This window comes from Chiloscyllium punctatum, chromosome 36 (assembly GCF_047496795.1).
Source record: "Chiloscyllium punctatum isolate Juve2018m chromosome 36, sChiPun1.3, whole genome shotgun sequence".
NCBI lineage: Eukaryota > Metazoa > Chordata > Chondrichthyes > Orectolobiformes > Hemiscylliidae > Chiloscyllium > Chiloscyllium punctatum.
Window position 1 is genome coordinate 19,620,317 of NC_092774.1, and position 19,423 is coordinate 19,639,739.

The 19,423-nt window shown below is 46.8% G+C and overlaps 2 protein-coding genes across 2 annotated transcripts in view; both read right to left on the reverse strand.

Moving 5' to 3' along the window:
• Nucleotides 1–19,423, reverse strand: part of LOC140460860 (uncharacterized) — a 129,184-nt gene that overhangs the window by 6,368 nt on the left and 103,393 nt on the right. The gene's annotated exons all lie outside the window — the stretch shown is intronic.
• On the reverse strand, nucleotides 4,880–5,811 carry LOC140460026 (uncharacterized). Its single transcript, XM_072554432.1, has one exon. It carries the CDS (start codon nucleotides 5,809–5,811, stop codon nucleotides 5,035–5,037), a length of 777 nt encoding a protein of 258 aa, XP_072410533.1. The 3' UTR covers nucleotides 4,880–5,034.

Sequence of the window (19,423 nt, forward strand, 5' to 3'; positions counted from 1 at the left end):
CCCCTTCATTTTGAAATGTTTTCACTACCACTTGGAACACCCTGTTAGGGTTTGGAGTGTGTCAGCTCCTGACACCTCCTTCCTCACGTCTCCTGTGTATTTTAAATCAATAATACTGGTTGTATGTTACTGGGTTAGTACTTCAAACACACAGACACATACATTATAATCAGAATTTCTATTCGGTACAGACAGTGATGACTTGTTTCAACTTTGCTAACGGGGTATCAGAAGGGGAGGATCTGCAGACAGAAATCTTGGAAGAAATTCCATAACAAGATCTGACAGGGTCACTGAATATCGTTGGGGGGGTGAGTCTGGAAAGAGAAATCCATTTGACCTGCTTCAAAAGGTACTGGACATCAGTGTGAGCAGAGGAGCATTCGGAGAGGAACATACCAGTGAACTGAGCTTTAACTGGTTACACAGAATGAGTGTATGTGTCCCAGTGAGCTGACTTTGGAACAGACTGAGAGAGGGGCTGGGGCATTTATTTTACCCTGGAGCATCAGAGCCTGAGGGGTGACCTTAGAGAGGTTTATAAAATTGTGAGGGGCATAGATAGGGCAAATAGCCTAGGTCTTTTCCCCCCAGGGTGGGGGAGTCAAAAACTGGAAGGCATAGGTTTAATGTGAGAAGGGAAAGATTTAAAAGGAGCCTAAGGGACAACTTTTCATGCAGAGGGTTATGCATGTATGGAATGAACTGCCAGAGGAAGTGGTGGAGCTGGGTACAATTGCAATGTTTAAGAGGCATTTGGATGGGTATATGAATAGGAAGGGTTTGGAGGGATGTGGGCCGGGTGCTGGCAGGTGGGATTAGATTGGGTTGGGATATCTGGTCAGCATGGGCGGGTTGGACCGAAGGGTTTGTTTCCATGCTGTACATCTCTATGACTAGCACTCGGAGCGTGGCTCCTTCATCAGGTGATTGTGGAGAATAAAATAAGGCACAGAATGGATGGAAAAACATTACTGTGCACTGAAATCATATGTTGAAAAATCCTGCATTGTTAAGACATTCATCTTTTAGTATGGGCTGCTCGTATCATTCATTTGTAAATCCCGGAATTTCCTGAGAGACATTTTCTTGAGATAACTCAAAGTTTTATAAGAAAAGGTGACATCTCAGCTCTGACAATGCATTAAAGGTGTGAGGTCAGGGTCTGTCTGTATCACAATCTTGAGTCAGACTGGTTATATTTCCAAAGGGGAATTTAAAAATATTACATGGATCAGCCTGCAGATTGTGCATTTTTCGAGAAAAATCGAATGTATCTGCAAAAATAATTCTGCAAATACAAATTCACCCCCATGGATGTATATGTGTATATGTGTGTGAATGAGACAGAGAAAAGTCTATTTCGTGCTGTACATCCCGATGTCTACTTGATAACAGATGCTTTAATTCTGCTGGTGTAAATATTGTTGTAAATCATAGCTGGGTATGAATAGTTAGATGTTAGGGTGAGAGAGTGCCTCAAGAGGGGCACTATAAGAATCGTGGGAGAGCCCTATTTCTGGTTTACTTCCTCATGAACAAACATTAAGCACGAGCATTTATTTATTTCTAATTTTGTTCTGTTTTTCTTGTTTGATTCCTGGCTAGGACTACACTCTGTGTCTGGATGGTTGACAGGCTGGGAGACTGTGGCTTGGGTCTTGATTGACTGAATGTTTTATTGTTCCAGAAGGTGTGGGGGTGGGGGGGGGGTTTCAAAACTTCAGCAGAAATCCAGCAGAGCAGAGAACAGACCAATATCTTACTCTGTGAGAACAGGGACATCAGAGGACAGAGAAATCAGGACCTGAATCCAAGCTGACACCAGACTTCCCTGTGATTAGTGCTTTGATGAGCAGCGTCAACCCTCTACCTTCACCTCGCTTCCCATTTGACTACCACCTCGATATTCAGGATCCAATCCTTGTCATCCTGAAGCCAAGCCTCTGTAAGGAGTCTCAGATTATAATTATTCTCTTCAATGTGTGCAGTCAATTTTGTTACAATACACCACACATTCAGAAACATCGTTTTTAGTTTCAAGTTTTTGTGATCTTCAGAATCCAGTTTTGATTGCTGGTACATTTACTCACCTTGTCCCTTTCTATCATTCTTGGATGTTCATTTTTCACATCACTACACTGCTCACCGGCCTTGATTTGGATTGGCCATGCTAAATTGCCCATAATGTCCAGGCAAGTGAAGGTTAGGTGGGTTAGCCATGGGAAATGCAGGGTTATAGTTTCATAGTAAAAGAAGGAGGAGTTGGCCATTTGGCCCATCGAACCTGCTCCACCATTCATTATGATCATGGCTGATATATCCGTCGTCTGAGATCCTCCTCCCTGCATTGTCCCGACGACCCTTAAGTCCCATACCATGCAAGTACCCATCCAACTATGTTTTCAATATACTTAATAAAGGTGCCTCCACTGCTTCCTTGGGCAGAGAATTCCATAGATTGACTACTCTCCGGGAAAAGCAGTTCCGCCTCATCTCTGTCCTAAATCTACTCCCCTCAACTTGAGGCCTGGTCTCATCCACCAGCAGAAATGACTGGATAGGGTAGGGCTTCATCCCCACAGTGCAATGAATTCCCACTTGCCACCAAACTCTCAGATGTACTCACTCACTCGGTTGCTGTCTCACAAACGAAAGACTTCGTTGTAACTTCTTTTGCTCCCAGTAAGGGCACAACATCTTGGAAAGCTGCTCTGAAAGTCCAACCACACTTCGGCATTCACCGGAGACAAATGCAGCCCGGAAACAGACCCTCTGGCCCAATTCGACCGTGCTGACCAAATATCCTAAATTAACCTGGTCTCATTTGCCCACATATGGCCCATATCCCTCTAAGCTCTTCCTGTTCATGTACCCATCAAAATGGGTTTTAAATGTTGTACCTGTTCCAGCCTCCACCACTTCCTCTAGCAGTTCGTTCTATCCATGCACCATCGTGTGTTTCAAAAGGTTGCCCCTCATGTCCCTTTCCCCACTCACCTATCCTGAGGAAAAGACCTTGGGTATTGACTCTCCACGCACCTTATAAAGCTTAACGCTCAGCGTCCGATGTACAGAAAGTGAGACCTGCAGATGCTGGAATCAGAGTCCAAAAGTGTGGGGCTGAAAAAGCACAGCCAGGACAGGCAGCACCTGAAGACGAGGAGAGTTGACATTTCAGGCCCGAGCCCTTCATCAGGAATGATGCATGGGTGTACAAAGGGGCCTCAGTGTTCTTCTCCACCAGTCATCAGACAGATGCAGCAAGCAATCAACAAGGCAAAATGGTGTATTTGGAAGATGAACTGGGATTAGAAGTGGGGATGTCTTCCTGCATTTAAGGGCCCATTGAATATATTCAAATTGAGTTCATCTGTTTTTTGAACACAGTGCGGATTTTTATGTTGTGTGGATGAAGTGGTTTCTTTTGTTCAGAATGGTTTATGCATTGGATGCAGGTACAGTAACTGTGAGAGGCCCTTGTGAAAATCGCAAGGCAGAATCATGAGGGTATATTCCAAGAAATAACTCACTGAAAAGGGAGGTGGTCGACTGGTAGAAGTAGATGTATTGACATGACAGTAGCAATGATCACGCACATAGAGATTGTGGATGAAGGGCTTTTGCCCGAAACGTCGATTTCGAAGCTACTTCGATGCTGCCCTAACTGCTGTGCTCTTCCAGCACCACTAATCCAGAATCTGGTTTCCAGCATCTGCAGTCATTGTTTTTACCACGCACATGGGGAGTTAGTATGAACAAGATAACCAAATAAGACCCTGTCTTGCATCAGCAAAAGTAATAAGACCCACCTATCGATGGGGGAGGGGGTTGCACGCCACAGACAGATGTGGTAAAACGATTAGATTAGCAGAAGTAAGAAGGGAGTCTGGAACAAACTCAATCTCCATTCAGAGACAGAGCAGCAGCTTCTGCATTCAGACAATAGGAAGGCTCTGATTGGCAGGAGGACCAGTCACCTTCCGGTCCTCCAGCGCTCCTGATTGGTCCACCAAAAGAAAGTCGCGAGGCGTGTGCCTTGCGTGCAGTGAGGAGCACGCGCAGTCTGCTCTCTGGCGATGAGGCTGTTAGTGACAGGATTGAAGTGTCTGAATGTCAAGAGAAGTTCAAAAGGGGAGATGCATCATTTTTTTCCCTCTGTGATATTTACCTTTCCTCCACGCCCCATGACTTTATAAATCGAAATAAGGTCACCCGACAACTTGTGGTTGTCAATAGGGCGACCAGAAGTGTACTCAGTACTCTACACATGCTCTCACCAATATCCTGTCCTGCTCCTTGGATGCTGCCTGACCTTCTGTGCGTTGCCAGCACCACTCTAAGCTCGACTCTGATCTCCAGCATCAGCAGTTCTCACTTTCACCTGTAAGAAATGAGCAGTTTTAGAACAAAATGCAATTCAAAGCTCTCAATGAGAGTCTGAGCTCGGCGTGAAGTACAGGTAATCTTTATTGCGACCCAACTTTGTTACAGCTTCAGAATCTCCCAGCACGAAGGCATAGAAAAAGTAGCAATGTTTTAAAAACAGCTCACAGTCAAAGTGCACACACTCCCTCCAACCCCTCACTTTCTTCATTATTGGTCATTACCCAGTTGCCCCTTTGTAATTGGATCCTTGGTACAGCCTTAACCCGGAGAAAGTACTGCCTCACTCAGCATTTTGAACCCGTATCCTGTATCCAAGTAAGTTGGATGGGCAGTGTAGAGTCAATCATACTGCATTGGGTCTGGAGTCACGTGTAGGCCAGACCGGGTAAAGGATGCAGCTGGGACGATTGAGTGAATCCTCTCCCACAACGACAGTTTCTTTCCCTAAAAAAAGAACGGAGTGAATCAGGGTGGGGGTTTTCTTCCATCCCCACCCCACCGACAATGGTTTCACCGTTAGATTCTGAACTCCAGATTTCTGACTAAATTCCAATTCCCCCATCTGCTGCGGTGGGAATCGAACCCGGGAGTCCCCAGAACCGGGTTGATAGTCCAGTCAATAAATGGTACTCGGCCGTCATTCCTTCAATCGCCCTGCGATGGTACATGAACTCGCTGGTGGCTCCGCAGGTAGGAGGAGCGGGTGAAGCCCTTCCCGCACTCGGGGCAGCTGAAGGGCCTCTCCCCCGTGTGGACCCGCTGGTGCCTCAGCAGGTTAGAGGAATTGCTGAAGGCCTTCCCGCACCCGGGGCAGGGGAACGGCCTCTCCCCCGTGTGGACCCGCCGGTGGGTCAGCAGGTTAGTGGAATGCCTGAAGGCCTTCCCACACTCGGGGCAGCTGAAGGGCCTCTCCCCGGTGTGGACCCGCTGGTGGGTCAGCAAGTGAGAAGAATACCTGAAGGCCTTCCCACACTCTGTGCAAGGGAACAGCCTCTTCCCCGTGTGGACCTGCTGGTGGCTTAGCAGGTTAGAAGAATTACTGAAGGCCTTCCCACACTCGGTGCAGCTGAAGGGCCTCTCCCCCGTGTGGACCCGCTGGTGCCTCAGTAGGTGGGAGGAATTGCTGAAGGCCTTCCCACACTCGGGGCAGCTGAAGGGTCTCTCCCCCGTGTAGACCCGCTGGTGGCTCCGCAGGTGGGAGGAATTGCTGAAGGCCTTCCCACATTCAGGGCAGCCGAAGGGCCTCTCCCCCGTGTGGACCCGCTGGTGGGTCAGCAAGTGGGAGGAATTCCTGAAGTCCTTCCCGCACTCGGGGCAGCTGAAGGGCCTCTCCCCCGTGTGGACCCGCTGGTGGGTCAGCAGGTGAGAGGAATTGCTGAAGGCCTGCCCGCACTCGGGGCAGCTGAAGGGCCTCTCCCCCATGTGGACTCGCCGGTGGGTCTGGAGGTTGGAGGCCCGTGTAAAGGCCTTCCCACACTCGTGGCAGATGAAGGGCCTCTCCCCCGTGTGGACACGCCGGTGGGTCTGGAGGTTGGAGGCCTGGGAAAATATTCTTTTCTTTTGTTATTCCACAAAATTGAAAGCACCATCCCACTTTCTCTCCCCCTCTGTTCTCACTCCACTCTAATTCACTGAAGGTGCTGATTCAGGATCTTAAAGGGGCAGAAAAGCAAAAACGTCAAGACTGACACCTCTCTGCATTTTGGATAACCCCACAACACTGGATACAGTTGACAGTGAGCAGGTCTGTTTCTGAGAAGCAAACATAAGTGTGCCAGTTCATGGGGTAACCTGCAATGCAGCTATTTGTGGAACAAAATGGTTAAGGTCCCCAGGAAGGTGGGAGCAAATTGAGACATCAAGGCATTAACACCGACACACTTCAGTGAAACTCTTCTGCTCCCAGTCAGGGCAAAACATCTTTGAAAGCTGCTCTGAAAGTCCAGCCTTCACAACCACACTTCTGCTTTCACCAAAGACAATTAGACTCATACAGCACGGAAAAAGACCCTTTGGCCCAACTTGTCCGAGCTGACCAGACATCCTAAATTAATCTAGCCACATTTGCCATCACTTGGCAATAGATCCACACACATCATCTATTGCATCCGCTGCACCCGATGTGGCCTCCTCTATATTGGGGAGACAGGCCGTCTACTTGCGGAACGTTTCAGAGAACATCTCTGGGACACCCGGACCAACCATCCCGTAAAACCAACACTTCAACTCCCCCTCCCACTCCACCAAGGACATACAGGTCCTTGGACTCCTCCATCGCCAGACCATGGCAACACGACGGTTGGAGGAAGAGCGCCTCATCTTCCGCTTGGGAACCCTCCAACCACAAGGGATGAACTCAGATTTCTCCAGTTTCCTCATTTCTCCTCCCCCCACCTTGCCTCGGTCAAATCCCTCGAACTCAGCACCGCCTTCCTAACCTGCAATCTTCTTCCTGACCTCTCCGCCCTCACCCCACTCCGGCCTATCACCCTCACCTTGACCTCTCTCCACCTATCGCATTCCCAACGCCCCTCCCCCAAGTCCCTCCTCCCTACCTTTTATCTTAGCCTGCTGGACACACTTTCCTCATTCCTGAAGAAGGGCTGATGCCCAAAACGTCGATTCTCCTGCTCCTTGGATGCTGCCTGACCTGCTGCGCTTTTCCAGCAACACATTTTCAGCTCTGATCTCCAGCATCTGCAGTCCTCACTTTCTCCACCAATTAAGACACATACCTGAGTTTGCAGAATCTGCTCCCTCCCTGGATTCACTCCGGCTGCTACAAGTGAACAGATTTCCACCCCTCCCCTCTCTCGCCTCCCCAGGATGAACAGTTGTCTCGAGGGAGGGAGTTTCACTCTGAACCTGCCAGGGCCACTTCCGCACTTTGTGATGCCATTGATGGGTCGGGGGTGGGGGAGGGTATGGGAGACTGGGCGAGAGAAAGGGGCGGGACGAGATGCGGGGCTCGGCCAGCAGCGGGACCCCGCAGTGCGCCTGCGCTGCCCTGCACAGTTTGCAGAAATTCCTTCCCTTCAGAGAATCCCCAGTGTAGAAGCAGGCCACTCGGCCCAACGAGTCCACACCGACCCTCCTCAGGGTAACTCACCCTCAACCATTCCCCTAGCCGTATTGCTCAATACTGTTAGAAATGGGGTAAAGTGTTGTTTTTGCAGATATAGAAAAAGCATACAGAAAAGGGGTACAGCAAGAGAACTATTCACCCTGCAGGTATTTAGGGACTTTTCAGTGTTTAATTGTGGTTAATTAAATACTAACGTTGGTGTGTAATTACTATAACAAAAAATTCTTTTTGTAAAATTATGCTTTCAGCAAAAAGCTGAGATAACCGAAATACTTGAGCGATACAAAACGATACAAGTTAATGAAATATCTGAGGATGGAATGTACCAGCAGAACTGATACAAAATGTTAAACCAGATCTTGACAAAATAAATGTATGTGTTAGCACTTACAGAGAGGAAGGTTGCCAACCTGGGGAAGGGGGAAGTAATAAGGGTGGAGCGCAGCTGGGCAGTGGTCTGGTACAGTGAGAGAGATTGGGTCATTAGGAGTCTAGAGAGATGACCTCACTCAGCTCAAAGGGTATAACTGTCCACTAACCCGAGTTCTAATTTGCTCATTTGCTTCTGCATTTGATGCCCTTTCTTGCAAGATCATAGAATAAATTGTCTTGTTTCCAGTTTCGGTGGTCTCCTCTAAATTTTATTAAACTTGTTTCTAAAAGATTTGGGGGCTCGTTCCTGGATCCCAAGCTCCGGTCGCTCGGCGTTCTTGGAGAAACGGAGAAGGTGCACCTCGCTGATTTCGGCGATCTCTAGTTTCCCCTTGTTGCCGAGGCGGCTCTGGGCGAGGGTGATCCGGACTGGGAGACCCTGGAGACAGGACGGGCAGAGGCGACGCAGCGGGTCTGGTCGGGTAACTCTTGTGCACAAGACCCAGGTAAGAAAAAGGTCTTAAATAAGTATTGTCCAGGCGACCGGGGTAGGCAGCGGGTTTTGTTTTGTTGTCAGTCTTTGCCACGAGCGAGGTGCACTAAGACATGGCGGGTTGGTCAGGTAACACTTATGGACTTAAGACCCGCATTCGCGGGCGGCCGGGATTTGCAGCAGTACTTGCTGTTTTGCCGCGGTGCGAAGGGCACTAAGATGTGGTGGTTCGGTCGGGTTACTCTTGTGTACATAAGACCCAGGTAAAGCTAAATTTCAGGCGATCTAGATGGACAACGTATTTTGCTGTCTGGTATTGCCGCGGGAAGGGGCGCGCATTCGACCAGGTAACTTTTGTGCACAGACCAAGGTATGAAAATTGACCTTTAGGTATTACCTTGGTGGTCGGTTCCGTACGAGAAGTACGGGGGAATTGGCAACTTAAAAAATATTTAATTGGCTAGATTAATCTAACAAGTAAGGTGTCTAACTGATTCGATCACCCAGCCTTAGACCGGTTATTAAGAAGGGAAACCCCCACGCGGAGATTTGGACCCTGAAGGGGGTGTGGAAGAAGGTAACACCGAACTTCAGAGAGGTTAATTGAAATTACATAAAGAAAACGGCCGAGTATTAAAATGGGAAATAAGAATAGCAATTTAGATGTAGAAGGGGACATGAGACGGACGTCCGAGGACCACATCCCAACGGACAGTCCTTTAGGAAAAATGTTAAGAGATTGGAAGGACAATCCTCGGACACGAGGAAAGGATAAAAAACAAATGATAAAATGTCAAAGAAAAACAGCCTTATAGTCAGGAGGAATCAGATTATGCTTCGTGTCAGAAGGGCTAGTAGCTGAAGGGCTACTGGGGGTGCACTTCGGAACTAACTTATGGCCAGACGCCCAGAAAAATATTCAAAAGCTAGAGGAGTCATTGCGGGAAACTCAAAGTGTCTGTGAGAGATGGTGTCTTTGTGTGTGTGAGAGAGAGAGAGAGAAAAGAGCCGTACAGTTAGTAGAAAGTTTATCCCTGTATGATTCAGACTGAATACACATTTGTTTGTTAGTGATTGAATGTTCCCTGGAGCTTGAGATCCAGGACTGTTTTGAATCTGATTTCTACTATGGAAATTTTAACATGATTTCTTTTAAGGTTAAGGATTTTGCAAGACTATGAAATAAAATGTTCTTTTTACAGGTCATGGCTGCCTTACTATCAGTTACTAATTAATCTCTTTTATCCTTACATAAAAGTGATTTATGGAGGACAGTTGAAGTTTTAACTTGAATAGACAAATCCTTTTAAGGCAGCTCTGGTTATTTCACGACCTATAGCATTGTAATTGAGCAATGACTGGTCAGGACTACTTGGGAGGACTAGTTTTGGATTTGAATTAGGGGATTGGAACCAGGTGATTGTGGTGGATTTCAGAGTTGGGAACTGTGTGCATTTTGCATTTTGAATATTAAACACTGAATAAATGAATTTATAATAGATAAATATATATTTACAAGTAAGATTCCAAAATGTATAGTTAGGAACAGGCTTTAAAGAAAAGCAAGCATCAATTGATGAATTGTATTTGAGATTACAGGGAGCAAGAAAAATTGCAATATTTCTTGAAAAGAATCAAGGTCTAAACAAAACATTGGGTGATGAGGAATGGCCATGAGGTGGCCCTAAAGCTGTTCAGTTGGTTCAATCGGCTCAGCCATTGATCTGGCAACGTAACATGAGGAGCAGAAACAGAAAGCAAAAATAATGATAAGCCACGGTTAATGAGGTAATAAAGAAAATGACAAAACTAAAAGGAGAAGGAAACCAGAATGGTGGCAGGCAGCATGTTGAAACTAAAGGGAGGAGAAAGGATCGGGGAGGAGATGTGAAGGGGTCTGGGAGACAGGAACAAGGATCAAAGTGGAAATCCACACAGGCGGGATGTTATTACTGTGGAAAGACAGGTCACTTTAAGAGAGAGTGTCCTGACCCGACAAAGGAAGTAAAGGCAGTGCCATTTATGAGCCTTGATGAAAACTAGGGGTGTCAGGGGTTCCTGCCCCGGGGGACCCACCAGGAACCCTCGATAAATTTAAAGGTGGGACCTTACAAAGAGGACGTAGTTTTCCGAGTCGATACGGGGGCAGCAAGGTCACCCTTCAATTTTCAGCCCACGGGAGTGGGAACGAAAACAAAAGTTAATTGGATTATGGCAACAGTTTTGTGATGAGAGGCAGGAAGAATCAGTCTTGCGTTCATGACGAGATATTGCCATCAAATTGGGGATTTAATTAACTGCAAAGGGTGCTATGGAATCTGTCGAGGTTCTCAAAAATGAATGTGCTTGAGCAAAAATATATAATTAATAATTAATATTTATAATAATTCAAATGCGTTAGCCTGAATCAATATTAATTGGCAGGATTCCTTCATACATTCTCAGTGACCTGTCATTATTGATTCATGGTTAATTCAAAACATGACTGCATTCATTCATTGTTAATTAAAGAATGGAAAGCTACATTACTGACTTTTAAAGGTCCAATTTGTAACTAAATCATGGCAGGACGTACAAAAGAAGTTACAGAGATTAGAAGGCTGGAGTGAAAAACAGATAGAAGATCTGTTATATGAGGCACAGAAAGTGTGTGTGAGAAGGGAAGAGGAGAAACAAAAACAAAAAGCTAAAATAATGGTTGCAGCAGTTGAAGAAATTACGATAGACGATGTCCAAGGTTAGGACGACAAAGAGAAGCGGTATCATTGCTGATTTTTGATGAAGATTAGGGGAGTCAGGGGTTCCCTCCTCCTGAGACCCACTGGGAACCCTTGATAAAGTTAAAGGTGGGACCTGAAGGAGAGGAATCAGTATTTTTAGTGGATACGGGAGCAGCACGATCATCCCTAAGCTTTAGACCTAGCGGTGTTAAATTAACTAACAAAGGTCTCAAGGTTTCTGGAGTAAAAGGCAAAGAATTCTTAAATCAGAATGCAGGACAATGGCCCACAGACTCTAGGATCTTGAAATATGAGACAATCTTAATAGAACAGGATGACCTTGTGTTAGTCACAGACAGTTGCTTGAATCCAGCTGCATTTCTGTGGCGGAGAGAGGGGGGTGACCCTGGTCAATCCAGAACATGACTGCCTTGATATTACCGAATATCAGACTAAAGTGCGAATGAACTTAAGAGACGTACCGTTGCATGCGAGAGCTCGGTTGTTTATCGACGGGTCCTCCCGGATGATTGAGGGCAAAAAGCACAATGAATATACTGTTGTAGACAGGATAGAGGGAAGCATTATCGAGGCTGAAAGACTGCCTCACGGCTGGTCAGAGTTCAATGATAAGTTTTTAACGAACTATATAGTGGCACTCAGCTCTTCTTTGTCTATTCTTAGGAATAAAGGCCTGTTGGTACAGACACATCGAATACAACCAGGTGATTGGGTCCTGAACAAGACCTGGAAAGATACCAAACTGTACCCGAGCTGGGAGGGACCATTCCTAACCCTCCTAACTAGTGAAACAGCTATTCGGACTGCTGAGGAAGGGTGGAGTCATCACACTCCCGTTAAAGGTCCTGTGAACGCCCCAAAGGTGGAGTGGCACGCTCATCCTACAGACAACCCTCTGAAAGTTAAGAAAGAAAGAATGAACTGAGACAAAAGATTCTTTTAACGTTTGTTGATATATATATATATATATATTGTTATTGAATGTAAGGGCTGTGTGACATCTGGGTGGCACGGTGGCACAGTGGTTAGCACTGCTGCCTCACAGCGCCTGAGACCCGGGTTCAATTCCCGCCTCAGGCGACTGACTGTGTGGAGTTTGCACGTTCTCCCCGTGTCTGCGTGGGTTTCCTCCGGGTGCTCCGGTTTCCTCCCACAGTCCAAAGATGTGCAGGCCAGGTGAATTGGCCATGCTATATTGCCCATAGTGTTAGGTAAGGGGTAAATGTAGATGTAGGGGTATGGGTGGGTTACGCTTCGGCGGGGTGGTGTGGACTTGTTGGGCCGAAGGGCCTGTTTCCACACTGTAAGTAATCTAATCTAAGTAATCTAATCTAATCTAATCTAATCTAAAATGTTAAGACAGGATGGTGGGCAGAGTTCAGAGATGGGTAGATACTGGTATAGTATTGTAATGTTAGTAGTACTAACTATTCAAGGAAGTGGGAAAAATCACTTTACTACGCTGTGCCAGAATTATGCTTAACAAGAGGGACTTACCGACTGTTGGGTCTGTGCAGAGGTCCCACACCATAGCGAATCTGGAATCCCCACCTCAGTAATACCGCTCGCTAAAAAAAAAATACGATGTACAATAATTTGATGTGGGTTCAAATAATACAAAGTGGAGATCTGAAAGGAGCAAATATAACTTTGCGGGATGGTTCCCAAGACCAGCCCCGAAAAATCAGGGCGCTATTGACAGTCTTAGAATTTCCCCACCGAAAGGAGCAGTGAATACCACCTGTTTCTGTCATCAGAATGATGCTGCACCTTTCCAACTAGGAAAATCATCTTGTGTCCACACCAGTCAGGCCACTGCCACGACCACTCCCCGAATATTAAACGGAACGTGTTGGGGATGCGGTCTGAAGGCCTATTCATTTATTCCCGGGGAAAAAGATGTTCGTGTGATCGAATGTGTCACGTTATGAAGTTGACGAAACACTTCCTCAAAACCAGAAAGGTTGGAGTGGCTGCTGTTCCCTCGCTTATATAGACCCTCACCTCCGAATAGAAAAGCATGAGCCCAACCTGAGAAAGGAGGCGGGGGGGGGATAAGACGTAAGACCCGAGAGGTCTCTGAAGGAGACCGTCTACTGTGGACACTGCTCCCAAACTACGGCACTACAAGGGCAGGGGTGGAAATACAGAAATGGCGGCCGCCCTTGAAAATTTAATTAATGATAACACCGGCACGATGGGGAATCTCAATCCCAAATATCGGCCATAACCACTGAAATGATTGCCACGAGACCGACAGCTTTACAGAATCGAATGGCTTTAGACTATCTTTTGGCCGAAAAAGGGGGAACTTGTGCTCTGATTGGTAAAGAATGCTGCACCTTCATCCCAGGCACCTCTTCCATAGTGGAAGATAAGGTGGAAATAGTAAAGAAAAAGATAAACGATATAAGACAAATTGGAGATGAACTCCGAAAAGATGAAGGATGGGGATGGGGTAACTGGAGATTGACCGAGTGGGGAAAATGGTTCGTGAATTTAGGCATTTATGTGCGACTAATAATTGTAGGTTTACTGATAGGGTTTAATGTGTTAAAGTGGATAATGACTAAGCTGGTAATGTCTTTGGGAGGACAACAACCAATAATGGTCATGACAATAGCACAAGCGCAAGAAAGAGAGAGTAACAGATTACTCCTAGAGTTTAAAAAAAGACTAACTTAGAAGGACAGAAATGACTAGATTGGGAACCTCGACACCATAGGGTGAAAAGAGGGCAGAAAATAAGATTGCAAAAACAACAAATGGTTAAAGAAAAGAAATGGGGGAATCGTGAGAAATGGGGTAAAGTGTTGTTTTTGCAGATATAGAAAAAGCATACAGAAAAGGGGTACAGCAAGAGAACTATTCACCCTGCAGGTTAGAGAAGAGTATCTTTACTTTTCAGTGTATAATTGTGGTTAAGTAAACACCAACTTTGGTGTGTAATTATTATAACAAAAAGACCTTTTTGAAAAATTATGCTTTCACCAAAAAAGCTGAGATAACCAAAATGCTTGAGCGATACAAAACGATACAAGTTAATGAAATGTCCGAGGATGGAATGTACCAGCAGAATTGATACAAAATGTTAAACCAGATCTTGACAAAATAGTGTTGAGTTCAGCACTTACAGAGAGGAAGGTTACCAACTTGGGGAAGGGGGAAGTAATAAGGGTGGAGTGCAGCTGGGCAGTGGTCTGGTACAGTGAGAGAGATTGGGTCATTAGGAGTCTGGAGAGATCAGCTCACTCAGCTCAAAGGGTATAACTGTCCACTAACCTGATTCTAATTTGCTCATTTGCTTCTGCATTTGAAGCCCTTACTTGCAAGTTCGTAATAAATTGTCTTGTTTCCAGTTGTGGTGGTCTCGTCTAAATTTTATTAAGTTTGTTTCTAACAATTGGGACACAGACAGAATTCACACCTATTGTCTCTACTTATAAATAGGGCAATGTCTCTTTGAAATGTAGATTCATTTAGATATAACTTTACATATGAAGATATCCCTTTGAATGTGCTCACATCCCTTTGAAATATAATCTTGTCCATTTAAACCTCTTTATTTGCAGAAATACCCGTTAAAATGTCCATGTCCCTTTAAACTGCAGATTTCCCCCTTTAGATATGACGCCGTTCCGTTCGATGTCGGAATATCTGTTTAAATTGAGCCGTGAGCTTTCCCAATGTAGACAGGGCTCCTCGAAACGTGGCAGTGTCCCCGCCCCCCGCAGCTGCAGAGTGAGACAGGAGAGTTTGTTTTTGTGAATGAACAGTTGTAGCGCGAGGTGGCTGTGACTTGGTGACGGTGAGGATCCCCGGCCCCGCCCATCCCTCCCCCGGCCCCGCCCACCCCTCCCCCGGCCCCGCCCACCCCTCCCCCTCCGGCCCCGCCCATCCCCCCCCCCCCTCCGGCCCCGCCCATCCCCCCCTCCCCGTCCCCGCCCATCCCCCCCGTGCAGACGTCACGCGGGGGTGAAGGCGGTTGGGAGGAGAAGTCGCTCGAGCGAGGAAGCGGCGGGAGGGCGGCCGTTAGGAAAATCCCTGTTTAATCCTCGGGCTGTTTACCCCCCTCACTGTCTGTTTAATCCTCGGGCTGTTTACCCCCCTCACTGTCTGTTTAATCCTCGGGCTGTTTACCCCCCTCACTGTCTGTTTAATCCTCGGGCTGTTTACCCCCCTCACTGTCTGTTTAATCCTTGGGCTGTTTACCCCCCTCACTGTCTGTTTAATCCTCGGGCTGTTTACCCCCCTCACTGTCTGTTTAATCCTCGGGCTGTTTACCCCCCTCACTGTCTGTTTAATCCTCGGGCTGTTTACCCCCCTCACTGTTACTTGTGCAATTGCTGAGGGTAGTGTGTAAATCCTAGTGAAGGAGATTATACACCAGCATGTATATGTTCCTCAGTTATTGAAGGGGCAGGACCTGTTGAGAATGGTTAGTAAATGTGGTGCACTAAGCCTTGTTAATATGGATATAGTTTATTATTTGGAAAAGTAGACTTTATTATTTAGTCACAGATGTACAGCACGGAGCCAGACCCATTCGGTCCAACCTGTCCATGCCAACCAGATATCCTAAATTAATCTAGTCCCCATTTGCCAGCACTTGGCTCCTATCCCTCTAATCCCTTCCTGTTCATATATCCATTCAGATGTGTTTTAAATGCTGTAATTATACCGGCTTCCACTACTTCCTCTGGCAGTTCATTCCATATATGCACCACCCTCTACATGGAAAAGTTGCCCCTTAGGTACCTTTTTAATATCTTTCTGCTCTCACCCTAAACCTATGCTCTGTAGTTGTGAACCTCACCCCTACACGGACGAAAAGACATTTTAAAAAAAAAAGTTGAGCAGCCAGACAAAATGCAAAAGCTATAAAATGTTGACCCACTTGGGGAAAAAGGACTGTGGCTCTACCCTTTATTTCTCCCATTGGCATTTGAACACTTAACATCTGTCAATAACACCAGCATCGCCACAGAGCATATTGTGTCTGCTCCTCGGTGTGAACAACAGCGCACCTGCTCGCTGGTGTCACCAACACATTGTCCATGCTCCTCGCTGTCGGCAGAAAAGGCGACATCGCTTATCTCTGTTCCTAAAGGTCTTCCCTTTATTCTTAAAGCTGTGCCCTCTGGTACTAGTCTCTCCTACCAATGGAAACAGCTTCCCAATGGTCATTGCACTGTGGGGATGAAGCCCTACCCTGTCCGGTAATTTCTGCTGGTGGGTGAGACTAGGCCTCAAGGTTAGAGGGAGTAGCTTTCAGACAGAGATGAGGAACTGCTTTTCCCAGAGGGTCGTGAATCTATGGAATAGTCTAGATTAGAGTGGTGCTGGAAAAGCACAGCTAGTCAGGCAGCATCCGGAGAGCAGGAAGATTGATGTTTAGGGCAAAAGGCTTTCATCAAAATCTATGGAATACTCTCTGGCCAAGGAAGCAATAGAGGCAGCTTCATTAAGTATATTCAAGACACAGTTGGGTGGGTTTTTGGCTGGTATTGGAATTAAGGGGTTCCTTGTGACAGTGCAGGGAGGAGGAGATGAGACGATTGATAGATCAGCCATGATCTTAATGATTGCGGAGCAGGCTCACTTGTCGCAACTGGAGTGAATCCAGGGAGGGAGCAGACTTTGCGACCTCAGGTATGTGTCTTGGTTACCCGGGTGAGGTTAGACAGAAGGACAGGCTGGGACTGTAGTTTGCTAGAATCTGAGGAGTGACCTGATATGCTTTTATATCATCATGAGGGACATGGATAGGGTAAATAGACATGGTATTTTCCTTTGGATGGGGGAGCCCAGAAATAGCGGGTAATAAGTTTAGGATCGAGAGTGTGGTGTTGCAGCAAGTCAGGCAGCATCCCAGGAGCAGGAAAATCAATGTTTCGGGGAAAAGCCTTTCATCAGGAAAGTGTGTATGTGAGTTTATGTATAAGACTGTGCATCGGTGAGTGTGTATTTGCATGTGTGTATTTGCTTGATAAAGTGTGATTTGTGATGGAGAATGAGAGTGTTGAGAGGATGGTGTATGTGTATGTCTGAGAGAGTGTGTGTGTATGAGAGAGGTATGGATATAAGTGAGGGTTTGCATTTTACTAAAATAAAGGAGGGCAAGACTTGTACAAGTAATGTTAGGGCCTGGGTCGTGTTGCAGAACAGAGACCAGGGGGTGTTCGGGTTCATTGTTGTTGAAAGTTACATCACTGGTAGATGGGGGTGAAGAAGGTGTTTCGCACACTTGCCTTCATTGTTCACATAGGTAAAACCTACCTCTTGCAAAAATGCCATCCCGTATTCCCAATTCCTCCGCCTCCGCCGTATCTGCTCCCAGGAGGACCAGTTCCACCACAGAACACACCAGATGGCCTCCTCCTTTCGAGACTGCAATTTCCCTTCCCACGTGGTTAAAGATGCCCTCCAACGCATTTCGTCCACATCCCTCTGCCCTCAGACCCCACCCGTCCAACCGTAACAAGGACAGAACGCCCCTGGTGCTCACCTTCCATCCTACCAACCTTTGCATAAACCAAATCATCTGCCGACATTTCCGCCACCTCCCAAAAGACCCCACCACCAGGGAGATACTTCCCTCCCCACCCCTTTCCACCTTCCGTTTCCTCTGTGACTACCTGGTCAGGTCCACGCACCCCTACAACTCACCCTCCCATCCTGGCACCTTCCCCTGCCACTGCTAGAACTGCAAAACCTGCGCCCACACCACCTCCCTCACCTCCATCCAAGGCCCCAAAGGAGCCCTCCACATCCATCAAAGTTTTACCTACACATCCACTAATATCATTTATTGTATCCGTTGCTCCCGCTGCGGTCTCCTCTACATTGTGGAGACTGGACGCCTCATAGCACAACGCTTTAGAGAACATCTCCGGGACACCCGCACCAATCAACCACACCGCCCCGTGGCCCAACATTTCAACTCCCCCTTCCACTCTGCTGAGGACATGAAGGTCCTGGGCCTCCTTCATCGCCGCTCCCTCACCACCAGACGCCTGGATGAAGAACGCCTCATCTTCCGCCTCGGAACAAATCAACCCCAGGGCATCAATGTGGACTTCAACAGTTTCCTCATTTCCCCCGCGCCGTGCGCGATATTGAAAGAATCGAACATCGAGTCGGAGGGGCGGAGCTAAAGGTCGCGACCTCAGACGCTGCTGCAGAATCATCCGTGGGTCGGGCCTGGACTCTCGAACAGCGAGTCCGGGCCTTGGACGATCTCATCAACCTCAAAAATCGAGGTCGTCAAGAAAATATTCGTTTGCTGGGCCTTCCCGAACGGGAAGAGGAAGGCCAGCTTACAACGTTTCTGGAGCAGTGGCTTCCGCAGTTATTGAATCTGGAGGCTGGATCAGGCCGGGTCAGGGTAGAATGGCCCCACCGGGTTGCAATACACAGGCCTGGCTTGGGCCAGCGCCCCCATCCGGTCCTGTTCGGGCTGCAGTGCTTTTAGGAGAAGCAGATGCTCCTGGAAGCTTCCAGAAATCTTGGGAAAGATCCCCAAGCCATGATTTACAAAGGATCCAAGATTATGCTGTTTCAGGACCTTTCTCCAGCTCTGGTCCAAAAGAGGAGGGGGTTTTAAGGGATTTAAACATTCAGTACTCCCTGCGCTACCCTGTGGCGCTACATTTTAGCCACGAAGGGTCAATGTATAACTTCGGATCGCTGCAGAAGGTAAAGGAATTTTTGGACTCTCTTAGATAAATTGTAAGAGTGAACTCGTGTGGTGAATGATGTTGTTCTGCCCTCCCCCTTCTCCTGTTCACCGTTTTTTCTTTTTTATTACTTTATTGCTTAATATTATCTCCGGGGAGTAGGGAGGGGGGACACTCTGCAATTTTTTTTTCCCCTCCCTTTTTTTGTAAATATATATAGGCCGAGTGGTCTAGTAGATTTAGGTGAGGAGGGGTCTCTGCTTTGTCTTATTTTTTCTCTTTCTTTTAAAGTGGGGCTGTTTTCCCCCTGTTTATTTTGTATTACCATAATTATTACCTGCTGAGAGTGTAATTTTATAGTTTTATGTTTATACATGGTATTAATATCACCAAATATATCTAGGGGAGGGGGAGGAGGGTAGGGTACTCACTGTTAATTTTAGCTTGGTCGTACACTTGAATTTTCTTCACTTTATTATGGGGTGCCTGGGTCGAGGGTGGGGCACTGGTCGGGAGAGGATATGATGGATTTTCGGAAAGGAAGGAGTTCCCCCGGAAATGTGGGGGAAATCTCCATTTAAATATGTTTTTGTTTTTTTATTTAGAAATAGTTTTTTATTATATTAGTGTGAGTATATTAAAGAATCTCTATTTTTGTGAATTT

Coding starts and splice junctions, on each gene's coding strand:
- LOC140460026 (XM_072554432.1), bottom strand. CDS start 5,811: ATGGGGGAGAGGCCCTTCAGCTGCCCCGAGTGCGGGCAGGCCTTCAGC.